This window comes from Hevea brasiliensis, chromosome 14 (assembly GCF_030052815.1).
Source record: "Hevea brasiliensis isolate MT/VB/25A 57/8 chromosome 14, ASM3005281v1, whole genome shotgun sequence".
Lineage (NCBI taxonomy): Eukaryota > Viridiplantae > Streptophyta > Magnoliopsida > Malpighiales > Euphorbiaceae > Hevea > Hevea brasiliensis.
In genome coordinates, this window is record NC_079506.1 from 8,638,652 (window position 1) to 8,658,667 (window position 20,016).

The 20,016-nt window shown below is 29.6% G+C and overlaps 1 protein-coding gene across 6 annotated transcripts; it reads right to left on the reverse strand.

The window, feature by feature from the left end:
• Nucleotides 1–562: 562 nt before the first annotated feature.
• LOC131169074 (disease resistance protein RPV1-like) lies at nt 563–12,308 on the reverse strand. 6 transcript variants are annotated; one of them, XM_058134121.1, is made up of 8 exons: nt 11,951–12,308; nt 9,964–10,467; nt 6,643–7,744; nt 6,224–6,526; nt 3,180–3,992; nt 2,573–3,087; nt 2,451–2,488; nt 563–1,272 (listed from the first exon to the last, which is right to left on the reverse strand). In XM_058134121.1, the coding sequence occupies exons 2-7, from the start codon at nt 10,434–10,436 to the stop codon at nt 2,461–2,463; spliced, it is 3,234 nt and encodes a 1,077-aa protein (XP_057990104.1). In that variant the 5' UTR covers nt 10,437–10,467; nt 11,951–12,308; the 3' UTR covers nt 563–1,272; nt 2,451–2,460. The 6 variants fall into 6 exon arrangements, 5 of the variants coding, with proteins under 5 accessions (XP_057990104.1, XP_057990102.1, XP_057990103.1 ...); XM_058134119.1 differs by having other exon boundaries at nt 563–1,995; XM_058134120.1 differs by having other exon boundaries at nt 563–2,488; nt 9,964–10,464.
• Nucleotides 12,309–20,016: the final 7,708 nt, after the last annotated feature.

Genomic DNA, 20,016 nt, shown 5'->3' on the forward strand with positions numbered 1-20,016 from the left:
AATTTAAGCTAATTTTGTAAATTAAGTGAATGATTGAAAGAATTAAGGGTGTAAGATCTATTTATGCAAAATCAACAATCTAATTATCAATATAAATGATTCAACTCAAGCAACAGCAAATAAAATGAGCAAATTGAAATATGACAAGCAATTAAATTCAATTAATAATTAAAAATATTAAAAAGGGCGATTCCAAATTTTGGGAATTCATATTCAAGCTATTTTTGGATTTTAAATTGGTTATCAAATCTTATGAAAATTATGAGTTTTAAGGAGATTAATTTTTAAATCCTTTGAATACCCTTTCGAATGAGACAAAAAATGTTTTAATTAACTTAATCCTCCTTTCGTGGAGTTAAAATCAATCAAGACCCATTAGGTTTCTTAATTAATCTGTAAATCCTCTTAATCCTTAGTCTATTTCTAAATCTAAATTAATTAAGTTCAATTTCTTGATTATCTATCATAGGGTTTTCTCCTTTCGGTGCTTCAATCATGGATTAAGAACAATACTTAATGGGATCCTACACTAAGCATGTAATTAGACATACAAGAATGGATAAAACCTCATAAAAACTATAAAATATGGATTACCCAATCAAAATTCACAAAATATCTTAAATATTACATTTCAACTCCAGAATCTATGAAAAACTACTCACTATTTATAATTATTAAAAGAAATTCTGAGTAAATATGAAAATAGAACTTGAAAATATACTAATAACTAAGAAACCCAATACAAAAAAGATAAAAAATGATGAAGAAAAGAAGAAGAATACAAATATGATCTAAAAATGGGAAGTGATGCTCCCTTGCTCTGTTTTCTGACGTTTTCTCTGCCTCTCTTCACTTTGTTCCTCTCTCAGTTTTTTTTTTTTTTGCCAAAATAAGATAATGACACTATTTATATTTTTCTGACAAATAACCCTAAAATAGTATGTTTGAGGAAGGGATTCACGTGCCAACTCATTATGAAGAATTGCACAAGTTGTGTAAGCTTCCTATGCAAATTCTGAGCAAGTTTAGTGGTTCCAAGTGCTTCCCGTGATTCTGCACAAGTTATGCAGGCTGATTGTGCAAATGTTTCATGCTTTAGAGTCATCCGTGAAAGTGCATAAGCAGAGTACATAAACTATGCAGCTGGTTGTGCAAGTTTCGGCAAATTTGAGTGCTCCTTTTGTAATGCTACATAAGTGAAGCGTTAGACTGCATAAGTTATGCAGTAAGTTATGCACGTTTCGGCCACTTTGACTACCGCCTTCTGTGAAGCTGCACAAGCAAGGCATGAGATTGTATAAGTTATGTAGCAAGTCATGTAGGTCTCCATGAAGCTGCATAAGCTAGGAGTGAATCTGCACAAGTTATGCAGCAAGTAATGCAAGTTTCAGTAGGTTTAAAAATTGCTTTTTCTTGTGCAAAAACTGCACGACTTGTGCAGCAGGCTATACAGACTTTGGCAATTTTGCATTCTTCAACCTTCAAGCTTAATTTTGACATTTTTTACTATGAGAATCACTCCTTACTGGCACAATTACTGTTTACTCCCTCAAAAATACTATTTTAACTATAAAACAAAGTAAATTACAAATTAACTCAAAAATTAATAATTATGAAAAATTATCTAAATAACTAATAAAATTAGCTAAAAGTGACTAACAAATAAATGAAATGATTATAAAATCTAACCTAAATGACTATGCAAAATGCATGTATCAGTTGCCAACCAAACCAAACCGATAGGCTTCCCCACTACTCCCAACAATGGTATGCTAAGTGAAAAAACATAGAAAGAAAGGTATAAAACACACTAACAAGACAGTACCAAAGTTACATAACAAAAGACAACAAATAAAAGTCCAGGATAACAATTGTCAGCAGAAGAAAAGTCAAAGGTTTAGAAAGCAGCAAAACCAAGCCGAGAGCTACAGAAAATTCTGCAGAAAAGTCGCATACAAAAGCCTCCAAGTACAGAATCTGCAACAAAGAGGAGACCTACAAGACAAGATCAAGCAGCATAAACAAGAAACTTAATTGATTTGAACTCTTAAATCACTATAGGACCGATTGTGATGAGTTCTCCAATCAATAAAAAATGCAATTTAATTGAAGAATTTTCATAGTAAGAACGTGTCATGATTTCAAAGTTGAATCAAAGTTGCAGTTATTAGTGGTTATTATGGTATTTTAAATTTAAGAGATAAATTTTATTATTAAATGTCTAACAGAAGATACTGTTTAATGTCTAACCTTTAAACACTTAATGAAATTCATGTGGAAAGATCATGTATAAATGAAATTCAATAATAAAAATAAGAGAGTAAGGCAACATAATATAGTAGTTTAGCAATAATACCCATCAATATGAGTGAACACTGGATAGAGTAATTTGGCAAAATTCAGGTTGCCTAAATAGAATATGGAACAAAAGATATTGTTTAATTTCTAACCTTTAAACACTTAATAAGACTCTGTTGTGGTGGTAGTGCTGCAAAAGATTACAAGTACTTTGTAAGAGTAAATAAATTATATTTAAGAAAAAGAGTAAATAAATTATGAGAAATGCCTTTACCTGTTGCAAGGTTTTTGGCCTTGTTTCAATCTTTGAAGAGAATAAGGTTCGTCTTCCTCATCTTCTTGATTTCTGCTTCTCTTTTTATCTCTGTGAAGGCAATCGTCTCGAAATATAGGAAGTACCCCACACTTAATTATAGCCTCGAAATTATGTTGTGGCTTGAGTGAAAAATGTTCAATGAAGAAGTGAAATGAGGCCTCAACAAAACTGTCTTCCATGTCGAACAGTTCATTCCAAAGGTACACATGTTCTGATTCTAACAGATTAGTCATCCAAGCATAACGAAAACTGAACTTGGCAATTTTTATTTTGTGTCTAGATTTATCAATGAATTGGGCTCCGCAAATAAACCTAACATGATAACCATAATGATTTTTGGGATCAAAAACAAGGCATAAAGAAACACCAATCAAGTTTGGCTTATCTAGTGTGAATGAAAGAGAAGATCCACTCTGGTTCTTATATCTCATCCTTCGAGGCACTTCATCCCCCGTAATACACAAACGAACAATCTGTACCATAAAAATTATAAATTATTTTATGAAAAAATAAAATCCAAACTTATCGTGATGACCCTTGTAACACCTGAGAAATGAAAGAATACCTTGTGTTTCAACAGATGCGTTTCCAATACATTCTCCATTACTTTCTCCTTATCCAAATTGATGCAATCAGTAAACTCAAGAATATTTTCGATTCTATCTTCGTCTTCCTGTTCTGGGAAAAGGAATGAAGTTGATGCAGATTCCAAAGATGTGCAACACCGTACAAGCAACTGTTCTAAGCATGATGGAAGCTCTGGTAAACATTTGAGTCTCTTGCAACCAAGCAAGTAAAAAATTTTCAACTTAGATAGTTGTTTAATGCTTACCGGTATGCTCTCAAAATTATTTTCAATTAAAAATAAGGATCTCAATGACACTAAAAACCCAAGACTCTCGGGAATTTCTAATATGCCACAGTACATTAATTCCATTTCCTGTAAACTCGACAAACCTGTCAACGGAGGCAATGTCAAACCTTTGCAGCCTTTACACTTTAAGGAAACCAAATTTTCCAATTGATTGATGGATGATGGCAACGCTTTTATTCCACTGTCAAGTATATGAAGGGTCTCTAGATATTGTAAATCCCCTATGTTCTCTGGCAATTCAGTGACATTCAAACAATCTGACATACTAAGGAGTGTAAGAGATTTCAGATTGCAGATGCTTTGGGGAATACTAAGTAGTTTTGAGCATCCCATTAGATTAAGTTCTTTCAGACATTTTAACTCGCCAATGCTGCTAGGAATCTCAATCAAGCTTCTACATTCGCTCAAACGTAAAACCTCAAGATTTGGGACGCTAGACAAGTCTGGAACTCTGGTCAGCTCCAAAGAGTTACTGAGGTCTAAAAATTTCAAATTTCCAAGAGCCTGTAATGAAAATATCAATAAAATTAGCAGATGATAATTAACTTCACAAAATGTAACTAAATTTTTGTTAGAGTCCAAGTCCAATTGGAATTAGAAAGTATAATTTATTTAGGAAGTATAATTAGTTTAGAAAGTTTAGTAGAATTTAAATTAGGAAGTTTAATATTTAGAGTCCTAAAAGGACTAGATTTTAGTGGCCTATATATATGAATAGTTGATTGGCAATTATATAGAATGTATTGCAGAGAGCCTATAAAGTGGAGAAGTGTGTTGAATTCTGTGAGTTTTGTTTGAGTGATTTTGAGGGTGAGAAAAATAATTAGTGGTTGTAATTATTTTTCCTTGATAGTGGATTTGTTTGGTGGAGTAGGCTTACGCCGAACCACGTTAAGTTTTGTATTCTTTATTTTGTGTAGGTGTTATTTTTCACAACAAGTAGTATCAGAGCTTGGTTTGAGATGTCAAAGATGGCGAGCACAAAATTTGAGGTGGAGCCGTTCGATGGGAAAAATAATTTCAGTTTATGGCAAAGCACCGTGAAAGATGTCCTTGTACAACAATGATTAATCAAAGCATTGAATGAGAAGCAACCAGCGACCATGAGAGATAATGATTGGGAGGAGCTTCAACAAAGGGTTGTGAGTACGATTAGATTGACATTAGCCCCAGATGTGAAGTACAATGTCTTGGAAGAGACTTCGCCTGTTATTTTGTGGAAGAAATTAGAGAGCCTGTACATGTCAAAATTACTCACAAATCGTTAGTACTTGAAGAAGGAGTTGTACCAACTCAGAATGGATGAAGGTACTGATGTGAGGGATCATCTTAATATTTTTAATAAATTAATTACCCAATTGACTAGTGTTAGTGTGAAGGTTGATGAAGAAGATAGAGCTCTCTTGCTTTTAACCTCTCTTCCACACTCTTATAAAAGCTTGGTGACAGCTCTAACAGTTGGGAAGGAGACTTTGAAGGTAGATGAGGTTACCGCAGTTATCTTGGATGATGAAAAGTTCAAGAAGACATATAGTAGCAATGAAGGTGGAGCTTTTGTTGCTGGTTCTAATCGTGGTAGAAGCAATTCACATGGAAATAATTTGAGAAAAAATAGTAGATCGAGTTCTAGACCACGAGTAGACCATGAAGATAGAGAATGGTACTACTGTCATGAGAAGGGTCACATTCAATACCATTGTATGAAGATGAAGGAAGATCTTGTAGAGTTTAAACAATTCAAAAAGAGTCGCGGAAAAGAAAAAGAAGGAACTGCTACAATTGCAATAGATGATGGTATTGATAGTGAATGTTTGAATGTGGATGATGATAAGGAAAAGGCAAAAGATCCATTACAAGATGAGTAGTTAATGGATTCTACTTGTCCATTCCATATTTGCTCAAAAAAAGAGTGGTTTGATATGATTGAAGAAAATAAAGGAGAAAAAGTGAAGCTAGCCAATGGGAACAAGATGGAAGTTGAAAATATTGGAAGAGTGAAGATTAAGCTGCATGGTGATCAAGTAAAAGTGTTTGATGAAGTGAGATATATTCCTAAATTTGAAAGGAACTTAATTTCCTTAGGTAAGTTGGATTCTTTGGATTATGGGTGTTCGATTCATGGTGGAGTTATGAAAGTTAACCGAGGTGCTCTTGTAATAATGAAAGGTGAGAAGATTGATACAAAGAATCTCTAAAAATTGGAAGGAAGCACATTGATTGGAAGAATGCAAGTGGAAGTAAGAGGCAACATCAACAATCAAGAGTGCAAGGAAGTACCCAACAGAAAATTGACTTTTGCAGAAATTGTGAAGACTAATTCCATTTGACTTGAAGGTGAAGATTGTAGAGTCCAAATCCAATTGGAATTAGAAAGTATAATTTATTTAGGAAGTATAATTAGTTTAGGAAGTTTAGTAAAATTTAAATTATGAAGTTTAATATTTAGAGTCCTAAAAGGACTAGATTTGGCCTATATATATGAATAGGTGATTGGCAATTATATAGAATGTATTGCAGAGAGCCCATAAAGTGGAGAGGTGTGTTGAATTCCGTGAATTTTGATTGAGTGATTTTGAGGGTGAGAAAAATAATTAGTGGTTGTAATTATTTTTCCTTGATAGTGAATTTGTTTGGTGGAGTAGGCTTACGCCGAACCACATTAAATTTTGTGTTATTTATTTTGTGTAGATGTGATTTTTCACAACAATTTTATATAGCAGCACAATTACTCTTGCCTCATCTCCATTCCAAAGATCTGTGAGGTTGCTCCTGGGCATGTGGAGTTCTACAAGATATTTTGTGCAACACTTCAATGGCAAATAATTCAAAGGGTATCTATCCCAGTAAAGATATCTTAGCTCTTCTGGTAGAAATTCAAGGCCTCCAGGAAGCTGCAATTGTCCTTGACTGGAATTAGAAACATTGAAGAATTTGAGGATTCTAAGATTGTACATCTTCTGGAAGGCTGTGGAACTTAGCGCCAAATTATCATTCACCTCATACATGTTAAGTGATAAGCCTTCAACATTTTCAGTTCCCTAATAAAATAACAGCAAAAGATAATCATATATCACTTAATTCCATATGAGAGCTACAGTTCTTACAAAACTCAAATAGATGAAAAATGAAACAAGAAACTACACTGAGTCCTTACCGTTTCTTTTGTCAATACACGACAGATATCCTTGTAATTCAATAACCTGCTGCGTGCTCCAGGTTGTTTGGATTCCTCATAAACAATTTCGAAGCCCATTTGTTGCAACAAGTCATGCATACCAACATCATTGGATGATGAAATAGTTATGAGAGATTTATCAATTAGACGACTTAGTGCACTTGTTGCAAAGAAACCACAAGCATCTAGTATTCTCTCAACACGACCTTTAGGCTCCCCCTTAAAGAAAAATGCAATATCAAGGAATACATTTTTGTCATGACGATCTAGTTCATCATAACTTACTCTCAAAACTTTTTGAATTTGAAAATCAGGAATTTCTTTCAGTTTTTTCAACTCACTTTCCCATTCTTCTATGCCCTTATCATACATATTAGAGCCTAAAACTCTAAGAGCCAACGGATTGCCTTTAGCATATCTTATTGCCATCTCTGATAGCTTCTTGTATTCTTCTTTGGGATAATCTTGTTTAAAGGCATATAAGCTGAAGAGACGGAGAGCTTCATGATCAATTAATTCTTTAACCTCGTATATATGCTCCTCAAGACAAACATTTTTAAGTGTTTGCCTATCTCTACTGGTTATAATTATTCTACTTCCCTTACTGTACAAATCACATACTCCACCTAAAAGCTTTAAATGGTTTGGATTAACCACATCATCAAAGACAATGATTACTTTTTTACTTTGAAGTCTTCTAATAGTGAAAGCCCCTAAACGAGGAGTGTCTATATATCCATCTTTCTCTCCTAACAATTGACAAAAGATTTTGTCCCGTAAAGCATTTGGTGTTTGCTTCATTATTTCTTCCCTAACATTGGCAACAAAGTAGTGACCATCAAATTTTTCCTTGATTCGATGAAATACTTCTTCAGCAAGAGTTGTCTTTCCAATACCTCCCATCCCCCAAATTCCTACAACTCGTCTATCATTGATTGGTCCAGAAAATAATAATGATTCCATTCTCCTCACACGCGATTCAATTCCAACTAAATCATCATTCTTATAATCACATTTAAAGATGTGATTTAATTTCTCCAAAACAACATTTACTATTTCCTCAACTAGTTCAGACTCGGACCTGATTGCATATGAAGAAGACATGTTAGTAAGTCATACTTCTAAGTAAATAATATACAATGATTATGTTTCTATTTTAGAAAAATAAGATACTCATATTAATTTTGATATGACACCATTTATATTTGAACTAGTATTATATTGAGTTGTTCTTGCCTATACTCGGATGTATGCAATCACTCAATAGATAAATGACACATTATCTAAAATCAAGATGAAGTTTAATTAAAACTAAACATTTATCCACATCTTGCGTGGACATTTAATTTTTAAAATTATTAATTTAATACATAATAAAAATATGGTATTTAAATTTAAAAAATATTAAAAATATAAAAAATCTTAAATTTTAAGATCATATATATCTCGTAAATATTTGTAGAAACTTTTTTTTTATCATCTTTACATACTTTCTTTACTATATAACTTTCAAAATGATCATGGAGATTTATAATTATTTTAAATTTATATTGGCTTTTTGCTATAAAAATTAGTAGAATTATTTTTTCAATAGTAATTTTACATATTATAAATACTTGTGACTTTGGCTTTTTATATCTCATTATGTTCTCTAATTATTTTTCAAAATTAGCCTATTTATCTTCTTGTCACATGACTTAGCTTTATAATATTGTATAATGTTATATTAAAAATTAGAAAATTAAAAAGTCACATTAATAAATGATTAGTGATCTAATGTCATCATAAATTTAATAAGACCAATAAATTTTATTTAATATATACGTATTAGTAAACAACAATTAATGATAATATAGCTTAAAAAGATAGAAATAAAGATACATTAAAATTAAATTTTATATATATATATATTAAAAATTTTTATATTAAGTATCAATAAACTAAAAAAATACATAACAATTAGTGATATTAATTAGGGGTGAGCAATCGGTTCAAACCGAACCGAACCGAACCGAATTAAATTATAAAAATTGAACCGTCAATTTTAGAAATCGAACCGAAATTGGTAAAAACCGAATCGAACCGAACCGCTTTATTTCAGTTCGGTTCGGTTTAAATCGATCGGTTTGATTTTTGATTATTTTTTAATTTAAACTTGATTTTCAAGTTATTTGGTCTAATTTTAACTTTGGTTTGAACCTAATAACTATTAATCAATAAAATTAAACAATTAATATATATAAAATTAAATATAATTCATAAATTTTTCATAAAAATAAATTAATTCAAAAATCGATTCGGTTCGATTTGACTATATAAATCACTATTCGGTTCGGTTCGGTTTAACCGATTTTTTTATCTTCAAAACCGAACCGAACCGAAATAACCGAAATTTTTATAAATTAAAACCGAACCGAACCGATTAAATTTTAAAACCGAACCGATTGAACCAAATTGACTCGATTCGGTTAGGTTTTTCGGTTTGAACCGAATTCTGCTCAGCCCTAATATTAATATAGGATTGATAAACTTTATTTAGTATACACATATTAATTATTATTAATGATAAAAATGTACATATTTTTGCAGTTTTAATTTATGTATATAGATATATGTTAATTTTATTTAAATTTTTATGTTACTTATTAACAGACTAAAAAGTCATATATCAATTAGTAGTAATAAATACAACTAATAAACTTTATTTAATATTTATATATATATATATATATATATATATATATATATATATATATATATTAATTATAATTAATAAAAATATACATATTTATTATTATTATTATTATTATTATTATTATTATTTAAAACCATCAATTAATTTTATTGGCATATTCTTTAATTTATTGGTTAATTATATAACGATATTTCTTTCATTACTATAGCGAAACCAATATTTATATATATAAATATTTGTATTCTTTTAAAGGTTAAGAATATCATATGCAAATAAGCAAGTATTTATGATTCATGAATTAAAATAACACGCATAACATAAAGGTAAAACATAAATGTTTTTAAAAATTAAGATATTATATGTTGAGGGTACACATATGTTAAAAACTATGAATTAATAATTATAAACATGAATAAGAAGAATATTTTCCTTAGATCCATAAATGAGAATTATTTCAAAGAGGAAAAAAAGAAAACATATATAAGAAACAAACAAATAGTATCCAATTAAATATTTATATATATATTGTTGTCATTTCTTTTTAAATTAGGCATCACTGAAATAGAGGCATTCTTCATGTATCCAATTAGGACTAATTAACTCACCTGAAATTGCGTGAGTCCCATCCTGCTAAGTTGCTTGTTTCTATCAAGGCATGGCGCCATCGTTCCAAAATTTTTACTTCTTTTTTAAGCTTACTAAATGCCCCTCCAAAATTCCCTCTCAGCTCTTGAACATCAGTTGGATCTACACGATAAAATACTGGAAGGACTATTTGTCCAGATGTTTTCATGCATTGAAATATCTTCAAAAGCTCATCCAAGCACCATGGGGAATCTGCATAATTTTCAGAGAAAAACACTACTGAAACGTATGAATCTTCAATTGTTTCCAGTAGAGAACTTGAGATCTCTTCTCCTTTTTCAAGGTTTTCATCCAAGAAGGCATTGATTTGTTTTCCCGACAAAGCTTTAAAGAGATGGGAGAGAAAACCCTGACGGATATCTTTGCCTCTAAAACTAATGAAAGCATCCCATGTCTTCCACTGATCGGGAGGAGTAGAAGAAGTAGAAGCCATGGTAGAAGGCTGTTGTCACACCCAAGTTCTACTGAACATGACCAATATAACTATAATCAAAATTTCTATATTTCTTTGGTAAATTAGCTATTTGAACAAATAATAATAACAATAATAATAATTATTATTATTATTATTGAAAACAAGAAAATAAAGTTATTTACTTTGCACCACACTCAAAAGCTACCTATGTACCAGGTCCATGTAGCTCTAAAAACAAAACTTTTGACATGCATAAATTTTGTGTCATAAAAATTTTAATTAAAAAAATACATAAATAAATAAGATAACAATTTAGCATAAATTGACATTTCTCAATAATAATAATAATAATAATAATAATTGCTCCAATGAGCACCACAAAGCAACAACATGAATAACATGAATACAATTTAAAAGTCAAAGCCTCTCAAGAGCCTGTAAAATAAATAATTTTATTCACACTCTCTTCATTAATGTCCACTTCAAATCCAACAACTAAGTTAAATAGAATTCAAGAACTCAAGTCTCAATTACCATTTTCATTAAATTTCTTAAATTCCTAAACTTTACCATTTAAACTTTGATTTAACATATCAAATATCATTTTTACCATTTAAACTTTGATTTAACATATCAAATATAATTGTTTCTTCTCAATAAAATCAACAAATGCAGTATTCTTTATTTTTCAGTTTCATATTTACAAAGTTTCATACTTTAAAAAATTTACTTCTATCTAGTACTAACTAATCTCATTTCCACAAGTCTACTAATCTCATTTCCACAAGTCAATTATATAGTTTCAATTGAGAAATTTAGAATAACTATAGACATAATATGAAGCCCATCAACTCAATATTTCGACAAGCAAAATTTATAAAAGCTAAATATAAATTTATCATCAATTCTCAACCAACCTTTTTCAATTAAATAAAATTTCCCATTTCTTCCAAGTATTTATACCTTAAAAAGCAAGAGAAAAATCCAAATTATTCATTTTCATTCACATGCTTATAAACTCAAATATATTCATTAACATACTTTCCTTCCTGCATTAGTCCAGTAATTTAACCTTTAACAAAGCCATTTAAACCCAACTTATAAACTCACTCAAGTGAAAATTTCAATTTAATCTTACCCATTTACTAAAATTCGCTAAAAAAAACTCATCTATATCTTTTTTAACATACATTAAATTCTCATAAAAAATTAATAAATATATAAAAATTCCAATTTCTATACCAACATGTTTTACATAATGTGCATACACCAATAATAAACTCATTCACTTTTAAAAAAACTCATTATTATGTAAACTATTCTCACAAATAATAATAATAATAATAATAATAATAATAATAATATCAACAATAAAAATTCATAAAAATTTACCAATAAAAAAAAATCTCTTTTATGCATTTCTAGTATTCAAACATTCAAAAGCATATTTTTGAACTGATTAAACTTCAATAAAACTAAAAAATCCAAAATAAGCTAATAAACTTCAAAAATTCATATAAAATCGTGTGTACCTTATTTGAGAATGATCCAGGAATTAAGAATGTTCATAAACATCTACATGATCTAAGAAAAATGCTAAAATTAAAATTTTTGCTTCAAATCTACTTTCTCTCTCTAACCAAAACTATTTATTTCTCTCTCTAAAACTTACAATCTCTCACCATAACCTCTCATTTTTTACCCAAAATTTGGTTGATTCTCCATGCAAGTGAAGTTCAGAACTTCCCTTTTTCCCTTTCTTTTCCTCTTATTCTTTCCTTCTCTCTTTCTTTTCTTTCTTCTTCTTTTCTCTCCTTTCCCTTCATCTCCTTTCCCGTTTTTCTTATCTCTGCTGGAGACTAGAAAAATCCAGCCCATGTGCTGGAAATGAGTGATGTTGAACTTGCCAAGTGTCAATTAATTTATAATTTGATCGTTTAATTTTTAAAAATTATGATTTACCTCAAAACTAGAAAAATATTACTTTTAAGTTTCATGTAAGTTTCATGAAATTCATTTTAAATTTTATAAAATTTGATAAAAATTGATTTAATTATAGTTATTTTTTAAAATTGAATTACAAATTTTAATTTTTTTTAAATTAAACACACAAAACATAAAATTTAATTAAATTCTATAAAATTTTGTGTCTGGAAAGCAAATGAAAAAAGGGTACGAAGCTATGCGATTGAAATGATGTAGAAATAGTATAAAGCTAAGTAAAGAAACCATTTGATCAAAAAGGTACCTAATTTTTTTTTTTTTAAAGACTTGGGTGCGATCCAACTACGGAATAAAGTAATTATTAAGAGGGAATATATTTTTTTAATATTATAAAATATATTTTTTAAATATTTACAATGATTAAATAAATTTAACATTTATTAATTTAATTTTTTTGTTTAATAAAATTTATTTTTTTTATAATTATATTATATTCATATAAAATAAAAATTTTAATCTTAAATAATTTTTTTATTCATGTGTAAATTTTATATTTATTAAATTTGCAATAAAAATCATTTATATATAAAAATATTATTTTATACAAAATAAATTTATATAAATATCCTTATTCATAAAAAATTGAGGTCCGAGTCCACACATAATAAATATCTTAAAATTTAATTATTGTTGTTGTACCTAAATAGCAGCATTTAGCATTTAAGGTCAAAAATTATATATTAATAGGCCACTTGAATTGGAGCTTGATTGGAAGAAAATTTTTTAATAAGGGTATTTTAGTTAAAAATATTATGTAAATTTCATGAAATTTATTTTAAATTTTATAAAATTTGATAAAAATTTATTTTAATTATAACTATTTTTTAAAATTGAATCACAAATTTTATTTTTAAAAAAAATTAAACACACAAAACATAAAATTTAATTAAATTCTATAAAATTTTGTGTTTGCAAAGCAAATAAAAAAAAAAAGGCACGAAGCTATGCGATTGAAATGATGTAGAAATGGTATAAAGCTAAATAAAGAAATCATGTGGTCAAAAAGGGCCGCACATCAGTCGCGAACACGTTCTACGTGGAGGGCTGGTTCCTTCAGGAATCCCACATCGGTGTTTAAACGTAAGTGTGTTGGATATATGGGACCAAGGAGCCGTTTAAAAGTTGCCACGGTTTTGAGATGGATCTAGTCATGACACTGTCCAATATGCGTGTGTTTTGCCTTACAAGAAAAAAAAAATTCCTTTATTATTATTATTATTATTTTTTAAAGACTTGAGTGCGATCCAACTACAGAATAAAGTAATTATTAATAGAGAATATATTTTTTCAATATTATAAGATTTATTTTTTAAATATTTACAATGATTGGATAAATTTAATATTTATTAATTTTGTAACATTCCTCACTTAATTACAGTATAGCCAAATAAGGCATATCACACTCGGTGTCGGAGCATCCTATTTCATCTTACTTTATTCCTTTAAAAATTTTATTATCATTATTTTTTAATATTAATTATTTTTCTATGAAGAAACCAACAGAGTTTTCTTTATTTCTTTTACCATTTGGCGTATTTCACTATTCACTTACTTGAAATTTCAACAATATTTTTATAATAAAATCTCATCAGTTATTTTCATAATCATCTCATCACACATTCAATTCTTGCAACTCATTTGCATACATATCCATTCGTACTCAATTTATATATCAAAAATCTCAAACTTTATAATTTACATGATTTATAAGCTAATTTCATAAATTCACAATTTACATGATGTACAAATTAATTACAATATCATAATTTACATTATAATTAATAACTAATTATAAATACATAAAGTAACTTTTGTGAGCCCTATCTACATGCATTGCTGAAGAGGTGACAACCTTGAGCACATCTAACACTTCTGCAGATCTGGACTCCAAAAATTTCAGTCAAAGTACCTACGCAAGGAAATAAATCCATCGCGCTAAGCATTGCTGCTTAGTGGTGTAATAATATAACAAGAAAATAATATATACAAATAAGAAAGAATCAAGCATTCTAAATATTCAAGTATCAATTTGATTTAAAATGATATTTCTAGTATTAACTATCTTATATACTGTAGACCCTTATTTTGTGATGAGTATGTGCATTGAGGCTGTGGAAAATCCGATAATGAAAAATTATATGACTGTAAGATGTAATTGGAGGCATGAAGCTGAATTATTAATTTCGTGGCATGATCTTGAAAAAAAAATAATATATTTTTTGGGAAATTAATTTAATTTAAATAAAATCTTATTTTGTTTAAATTTAATATGGGTAGTCTTAAATAGAACTAATTAAGTATAATTGTGCCCCATGGGCCTAAGAAAGTCTAGTTATGAATTTTAAATATGACTCATATAATTTATTTTTTAAAAAATTAAAATAAAAAAAATATCTTTTTATCTTTCCCTCTCCCATACAAACTCTCTCTCCCCCATTGGCCCCACTCTCTTCCTCACTCCCTATTGGTGCCACCCCCTTTCCCTCTCTTCCTATTAGTTGGAACACCTTACCCATATCCTAGTCTCACCCAATTTCCTCAATCCCAGTTGTTTAAGTTATCTAAACCTTATCACCCTAGGACTCCAAACCCTACCACACCTCTTCCTCACTTTCTATTGGTGCCTTCCCCTTCCCCTCTCTTTCTATTAGTTGAAACACCTCATCCATATCTCAATCTCACCCAAATTCTGCAATCTTAGTTGTTTAAGTTATCTGAACTTTATCACCCTAGGGCTCCAAACCCTATCACACCTCTCTCCTAAAACCCTATAAATACCCCACTGATAAAAAAAGAAAAAAAAAAGAGGAGGGAGGAAAAAAAAGGAAAGGAAGTGAAGGAGAAGACAAAAAATAAAAATAAAAAAAGGAAAAAAAAAGTAAAGAGAGGAATAGCCAAAATTCTTTTAGTTCTTCTTTCTTTCTATCGATATTTCTTAAAGGTTAATTCTTTTATTTTTTTTTCAAGATCTATGCCATGTAATGTTTAATTCTATGTTCTTTGTTTTTAATTTATTTTATATGTTCATATAGATTATATAATCATGTTTAATTTGAGGGGATACACAACTCTGCACATGTTTAGTTTCTGTCTCTCGTATTTTTATTTTTTTTGTTATTTTCTGAATCTGTACAAAATTTGTAAAAATTATATTCATATTCTACACGAAATTCTATCAATTTTAGGCTCAAGAATCACTAAAAAAGCTTTAATATTTTATAAGTTATGGCTGTTTGAAATTAGGATTCTTGTAAAATCCGATTTGCAGGATACCCGACTTGTGGAGCCCATATCTCTCTTGTTTCTTAATATTTTTTTGTAAATCTGGTGTCTAAAATTAAGTTTGGAATCTTGTGAATCTTTTCCAATTAGTTTCGCATTCATATCTGTTATGGTTGGTGAGTTATAAATTTTACAAAAAAGTAGTGCGATTCTGTCATCAGGAAAATTTACGATTTGTGTAGATTATTTGGCTAGGGTTTTGTTTAATCTATGAATTTTATGATGTTGTATGATGTTTTGGCTGTCTTCTGTAATTTTTTTTATGATTTTTAGGCATGTCTAACTATTTTTAAAAAATCGAATTTCTTACTACCGTTAATCTGCCAGAATTTGAAAATTGTATATTTATGCATGTTCTTGTATTTTCTTAGATTTTAAGTAATATTTGATCTATTTTTCTGTGTTCTTTTAATTCAAGAAGTGTTATAAAGTGTTTGGATCATGTTAGAAGACTTAGACTATTAGGTAGTTGTAACTAATTAGGAATCTTAACCCTTTAGGATACTAGAGTTAGAATCCAATGTAAATTGTTATTAATATTTTCTTTATTTCTTTTATTTTTTTTAGTTTCTTTTTTTATTATTACAAACAAAATTGGTTAGTAGCCCTAAGGTAAGTACCAAAGAGGGCATTTGCGTAGAGCTTATGTGGAGCTAAACGGGAGTAAGCCAGGGATATCATTGCCATACTAGAAGAGAATACCATTTTTTAAGGGTAGTTTGCCCCAATGGCAACTGCATTTATCAACAAGTAAGTAGCTATAAATTCCTCGAATAACCATTCGCATGAAATTGTAGTAATAATAGAATTTTTATTTGGTAAATTAAAATTAACTTTGTTTTTAATTTAATTGACTTTTGCATGTAATTAATTTAAATAAATACTTTGTAAATTAAAATTAATCTTGTTTGTAAATTAAACTATCATTAACATGTAAAATAAATTTAATTTAACACTTGGTAATTGTAAAATAAATTTGCATATTATAAATCTTTATTAAGTTGTGATTGTTTGGGTCTTACGTGATATTAGAATAAATTACACATGTACATAATTAACTTAGTTCAATTATCCTTAGGGTAACTTGGTGAAAATTAATTAATTAGGTTAAATAAAAACGTAAGATTATTTGAAATTGAATTTGTTTGTAAATTAAATTCTCAATAATAAATTAATTTTAGTCATCTGGTAAATATCATTTAAATAATTAGCAACCCCATAGATAGGAATTACTTGTGCATGAAAATTGTGTGTAAACAATAACCCTTTTGTGAATTACTTGCGTATGTAGGATTAGAATTGCATTTTCTAGGATAAAGTTTAATAAAATAATAATAAACAAGACTTCTAGAAACATTAGTAGAAGACTAGCATTCGAATCAACGATGTTAGACTAGGCGTAAGGGGTGCCTAACACCTTTCCCTTACGTACCCACTATTCCGAACCTAGACATTGGGTTATGGTAATGACGGTTGTGGAAACTCTGCAAGGAGTAAGTTGCCATCCATGACCCTCGGAAGAAACACTGAATATGTCCCGGTTATTACCTGGGTGGCGACTCCTGTCTATCTATGCCTTCGTGGCATAAATCGTTAGTACCGTGGTAGTGTTATGGGAAGACGGTACTTACCAGTGGTTTGATTCTATTAGGATTGTATAAAGTGCATGTTTAGGAAATGCTGTATAAGGAGGTGGTACTTAAGTGAGACCATTGTGACTCCACCATCTTTCTTGGGCATTACTTGGTGCATTTTATATAATTCTAATGGATGATATTTCGTCTCATGCCCCCCTCCTACATATGTTAATTCATTCCTCTTTGGAAGTACCGAGTTTATAGCCTTACAGTAATAATATTCAATATACATTTTATTCTAAGAGTATTGTATTTGAGGTCTCTCTACGATTCTGCAAATTTTATTTTTATTATATTTCTATTGCTAATCTCTTTTTCACATTTCATTCAATACTTTCTAATGTTTTTAATTGTTAATATTCTTAAATAGTTTCAATAATTTTACACTGCTCAGGTAACCTATGATAGGCTGACTAAACTGGATAACGGGTGGTTGGCACTGGACACCGCGGTGCCTCGGGCTGTCATACCATGGGACGCGGAACGTCAACCACGTATGCAGTCAGTATGGCTAAAAAGCCATGATAATATATAATCGGGCATAAAAGCCATGAGTGCGGGCATAAAGCCATAAATACAGGCATAAAGCCTTACGCAGTACTGCTAAAACAATATTCTATTGGCATGCCAATCTATCCAATCTGATACACGTGTCTAGGCAATACATGGGCACATAGTACCATTAAGAGTTCATAAGTATTATTATTTCATTATATGTTCCAATTATAATTTATAACGTTTTAATTTTTATTACTAGCAGAAGTATAAATTTCCTAAAATACAATTTTACATAAATTATTCATTCATCATAATTTATATATTCATTATATTATCTATATTGATCACAATTCATAACAATTATTCTCATGTACAATTGTACTCAAAGCATTTTCTCTTCTTCAATAATGAGAACTAATGTCTCATTCATACACTCATTTATTCATTATACTATTTATATAATTATCATTATCATTTATATTTTAAGTAATCCATGATCATTTCATAGATTTTAAATTTAGCTTAATTTTCTTTATATCCTAGAGCCACTCAAATTCAAAAGTTAAAATTCATTAATCACATTATATATTAATGATCATATTAGCTTCTCTAATTTATTTTACTTTACTGCTATGTCCAGATTTATCTATGAATTGGGCTTCGCAAGTAATGTCAGCCATATCATCACCCAAATAATTTTCGGGATCACAAACAGCGCAAAACGAAAAACCAATCAAGTTAGGCCGATCTATTTTGAATGAAAGAGAAGATCCTCTCTTGTCCTTTTATTCCATCTTTTGAGGCACTTCATCCCTAAATATGCATAATTTAACAATCTGTACCATGAAGATTATAAATTATTTTATGAAAAATGAAAATCAAACTTATCGTGATGATCCTTGTAACTGCTGAGAAGGGGAAGCATACCTTTGTTTCCAACAGATGCGTTTCAAATATGTACTTCTTTACTTTCTCACATACATCCTTATCCAAATTCATGGAATTTTGAAAGTCAAGATATGTGTCTTGTTCGTGTTCATCTCCATCTTTTTGTGCTCATCTTTGTCTTCTAAAAATTTAAGTCTCTTGCTGAGAAATATTTCCTATATTGAGTAGAATTCTTATTTTAGTGTTATTCCTAAATTAAGTGAAACTCTTAATTACATTGAAATTAAGAGAATTAACACTGTAAATACAATAATGGTGAAAAAGATTATTTGGCTTTTACCAATTGAGGAGAGTTGCTTTTGTCCATTGATGAGAGTGGCTTTCAAGTTCATAGAGTGATACTGTCGTCCATTGCAAAGAAGGCCTTGCTAATTGCTGTGGATTTGGCTTTGCGCCCATTGCAATGGAAAAAAGTTTTGGCTTAAGGTAGAGAAAGGACATAGAATTCAAAAGGAAGTGATTCTTGTCCATTAGTAAAAGGCTCTTGCCCATATATTTTTAAGTGTCTGCCTATCTTTGCTGGTTATAATTATTCTACTTCCCTCATTGTACCAATCACAGATTCCACCTAAACGATTTAAATCATTTGGATCATCCACATCATCAAAGACAATGAGTACCTTTTTACTTTGAAGTCTTCTCCTCATGAAACCCTGTAAACTAGGTGTGTCCATATGCACATCTTTTGCTCGTAATAATCCACGAAAGATTTTATCTCGTAAAACAATTGGTGTTTGCTTCTCTATTTCTTCCCTAACACTGGCAACAAAGTAGTGACCATCAAATTTAGCCTTGATTCGATGAAATACTTTGTCAGCAATAATTGTCTTTCCAATACCTCCCATCCCCCAATTTCCTACAGCTCGTTTATTATTTATTGGTTCCGAAAATAATAATGACTCAATTTTCTTCACACTAGATTCAATTCCAAATAAATCATCATTCTTATAATCACCTTCAAAGGTGTGATGTAATTTCTCCAAAACAGCATTTACTATTTCCTCAACAAGTTCAGACTCAGACCTAATTATATATGAAGAAGAAATGTTAGTATGTCACACTTTTAATTAAATAATATACAATCAATATATTTCTATTTTAGCAAAATAAGACACTAATATTAATTTTGATGCTAACACCGTTTATATTTGAATTAGTATTATGTTAAGTTGTCCTTACCTATACTTGGAGGTATACAATCAGTTAATAGATAAATGACACATTAGCTA

Bases quoted from the DNA above. Each gene is read 5' to 3' on its own strand.
- LOC131169074 (XM_058134120.1), bottom strand. From the start codon at position 10,436: ATGGCTTCTACTTCTTCTACTCCTCCCGATCAGTGGAAGACATGGGAT. The intron at 7,745-9,963 runs GTGAGTTAATTA...ATATGCAATCAG, and splicing joins TGGGACTCACGCAATTTCAG to GTCCGAGTCTGAACTAGTTG. The intron at 2,489-2,572 runs GTAAAGGCATTT...AATCTTTTGCAG, and splicing joins GGCCAAAAACCTTGCAACAG to CACTACCACCACAACAGAGT.